Below are 3,031 nucleotides of genomic sequence, written 5' to 3'. Positions count from 1 at the left end.
ATAGATAAGGATGGATGATAGATAAGATGGCTTAGATAGATGGAATATGATAGCTAGTACCAGCCCCATGCAAGTTATAGTGATAGAGAGATCGTAGATGGATATCGATGATAGGATAAATAGATGGTAGATGCTAAGATAGATGTGACTTATTTAACATAGATAGACTTCGAGACTTGGATACATATTGAAAAGATAAGAGATAGATAGATAGCATAGATAGAATAAGATAGATATGATAGAGATAGATGCATAAGTGATAATTGATGAGATATATAGATATGATAAGCGAGAATAGATAGATATAGATGCTGGATGATGAGAATAAGATGAGATAGATGGCCATAGATGAGATAGTATATGATAGATAGATAGATCGACGTTATAATTTAGATGAGATAGATCATAGATAGAAAGATGATAGATATGTACTAGATAGATGTAGAGTAATAGCAATAATAGATAGATAGATATGCTGGTATAGATAGAGGATAGGATAGATAAAGATGGATAGATTGATCGATTATCGATGTAGATGATGGCAGATAGATGTGGATAGTGATAGAGACAAAATAGATGGAGATAGATAGATGATAGATCGAGATTATGTTATAGATAGAGGAAGATATGATAGGTTAGAAGATAAACTAGATGGATAGATGATGATAGATAGATGGATAAGATAGTATGAATAATAGAGCTGATTGATAGGATAGATAGATAGATAGATCAAGTATATATCGATGGATAACTGATGAAATAGACCTGAAGTGGATGAGATAGATGATTTGAGATAGTAGAATGAGATGATAGGGGAGATAGTAGAGGTGATAGTGAAGTATGATAGATAGATAGATAGCTAGGATGATAATGATAGCTTATGTAGATAGATATGATAGATAGATGATAGTAATCGATGATGATAGATAGGAGATAGTAGCTGAGATGATAGATAGATATAGATAATGCACTAGATGAGAGATAATGATATGTGATATATATGCTAGATAATAAGAAGATATAGAAATGGAGATCAACACATGAGTACAGATAGAAGAGGCAAGTGGACCAATAGCAGATCGTAGATAGACATAGATAGATAGATGTGATATGTAATCTAATTAGATGGTAATCACGAGACTAAGATATAGTTAGATAGTTTATCATGACGTGTAGATAATAGCCTAATATGAAGAAGATCGATATAGAGAGATAGATCTAGAAGTGGTAATACAACAAGTGATAATCAGCATCAACGAATAAATTGATCCAGATAGATACTAGGCGTAGATGGGGATACAGGATAATATAATAATAGTCGATGGATGATTAAAGACATACAAGGATTAAGTCAACAGTAAAATCTTCGACGATTAATATAATATCAGCGATACTATCAATATGGTGCAATAATTAATATAAAATGACATACTAAAACCAGCAGGCTGGATCTTTTCGGACTCTGTTTTTGCAAGTTAACCCTCCTGTTGTCTATATCGGATATATGAGTTTCTTTATACACTTTTTGTAAATACAACTGATCACTTTCATTGAATTTTGTGTGTAAATTGAAATGGTTTCAAATCAGCATCCAACATACGCTCCTCTGATCTTAATTATTAGTCAAATTAATTCCTAATTTCTGCTTTTCGACGGAAAAGACAACACGTCGTCTAACTGTTTTTTTATTTTTTATAATTAAAGTAAATGCCCGATTTTCCAAAAGTCAACAGTCATCGTGTTAAAGAGGAATCATTTCGTATTCCAACAAATAAATGTGATTATGATTTTTGCCTCAATGCGGGAAAATCTATACATCAGGACAAACTTCATTGAGTTCCTTATACTGTGTGGTGTGTGGTGTGTGTGTGGTGTGTGTGTGTGTTTGTGTGTGGTGTGGTTGTGTGTGTGTGTGGTTGTGTGTGTGTGTGTGGTGGTGTGTGTGTGTGTGTGTGTGTGTGTGTGTGTCTGTCTGTCTACCAGGCGAATGGGGCAAAGAGTTTACTTCAACCGACGGAGGTCACCCAGGAGGAGGAAGTGGATATTATGTTGTTCACCAATATCCTCCATCACCTGCAACATAAGCCAAACGGTAATAAACACACACACACACACACACACACACACACAGACTCACAGTGCAAAAAATGAGTAATACACAGTGAGTGTGTGTGTGCTAGGTGGTTTTAAAGAGGGTGCGTTTGTTTTATCACACAGTTCGGCCTGGATGAATTTGACGTGAAAACTCGACTGACTGAATTGCCGCAAGAACAGGTGAGACACTTCCTGGTTCTCTCTCTCTCTGTCTCTTTTCATGTCGTCTGTCTCTCAACCTGTCTGTCTCGCTACCTGTCTTCTCTCTCTCGCTCTCTCTCCATGTCTTCTGTCCCTCAACCTGTCTGTCTCTCTCTTTCTTTTCATGTCGTCTGTCTCTCAAACTGTCTCTCTCTCTCTCTCTCTCTTTCATGTGTCTATTCAACCTGGCTCTGTCTCGCTACCCTGTTATCTCTCTCTCTCTCTCTCTCTCTCTCTCTCTCTCTCTCTCTCTCTCTTTTCCTGTCATCTGTCTCTCAACCTGTCTTCTCTCTCTCTGTCTCTCTCTCTTCATGTTGTCTGTCTCTCAACCTGTCTCTCAAACTGTCTCTCTCTCTTTTCATGTTGTCTGTCTCTCAATCTGTCTGTCTCGCTCCGTCTTGCTCTCTCTTTTCTTACTCGTCTCTCTCTCCCAAACCAACATTTCACAGTTGTAGTTATCTTTAAGCACTAAGTGTCTTCCTGTTTTCCGTTTGTTTTTGTCCAGCCAATCACAGAGGAGAATTTACCAAGCAGGACGAGGAGAGAAGCGGTCGCTCCAAAAACAAAGGTGTGCACATCCAACGCACTCACACAGCACCATGGCAACAGTCTCCCTGCTGCCTCCTGTATCTGCCCAGTTCCATGTTATCTACCTGAGATCAGCGTCCTTTCCTTATCTCCTGTGATAAACATGTATTCCGGACTCAGAACATTATTCTGGATATGACACTTATGT

The 3,031-nt window shown here is 37.7% G+C and overlaps 1 protein-coding gene across 1 annotated transcript in view; it reads left to right on the top strand.

The window, feature by feature from the left end:
- Positions 1-3,031, top strand: part of LOC116685731 (transmembrane protein 87A) — a 23,216-nt gene that overhangs the window by 5,408 nt on the left and 14,777 nt on the right. Inside the window, exons 4-6 of the mRNA XM_032510642.1 lie at positions 1,984-2,092; positions 2,218-2,225; positions 2,801-2,863. Of these exons, the coding sequence (XP_032366533.1) occupies positions 1,984-2,092; positions 2,218-2,225; positions 2,801-2,863 (180 nt within the window). The remainder of the gene's footprint in view (positions 1-1,983; positions 2,093-2,217; positions 2,226-2,800; positions 2,864-3,031) is intronic.

Source organism: Etheostoma spectabile, unplaced genomic scaffold (genome assembly GCF_008692095.1).
Source record: "Etheostoma spectabile isolate EspeVRDwgs_2016 unplaced genomic scaffold, UIUC_Espe_1.0 scaffold172, whole genome shotgun sequence".
NCBI classification, from domain to species: Eukaryota; Metazoa; Chordata; class Actinopteri; order Perciformes; family Percidae; genus Etheostoma; species Etheostoma spectabile.
The sequence above is the reverse complement of the archived record's forward strand: the minus strand, read 5'-3'. Positions and strand labels throughout refer to the sequence as shown.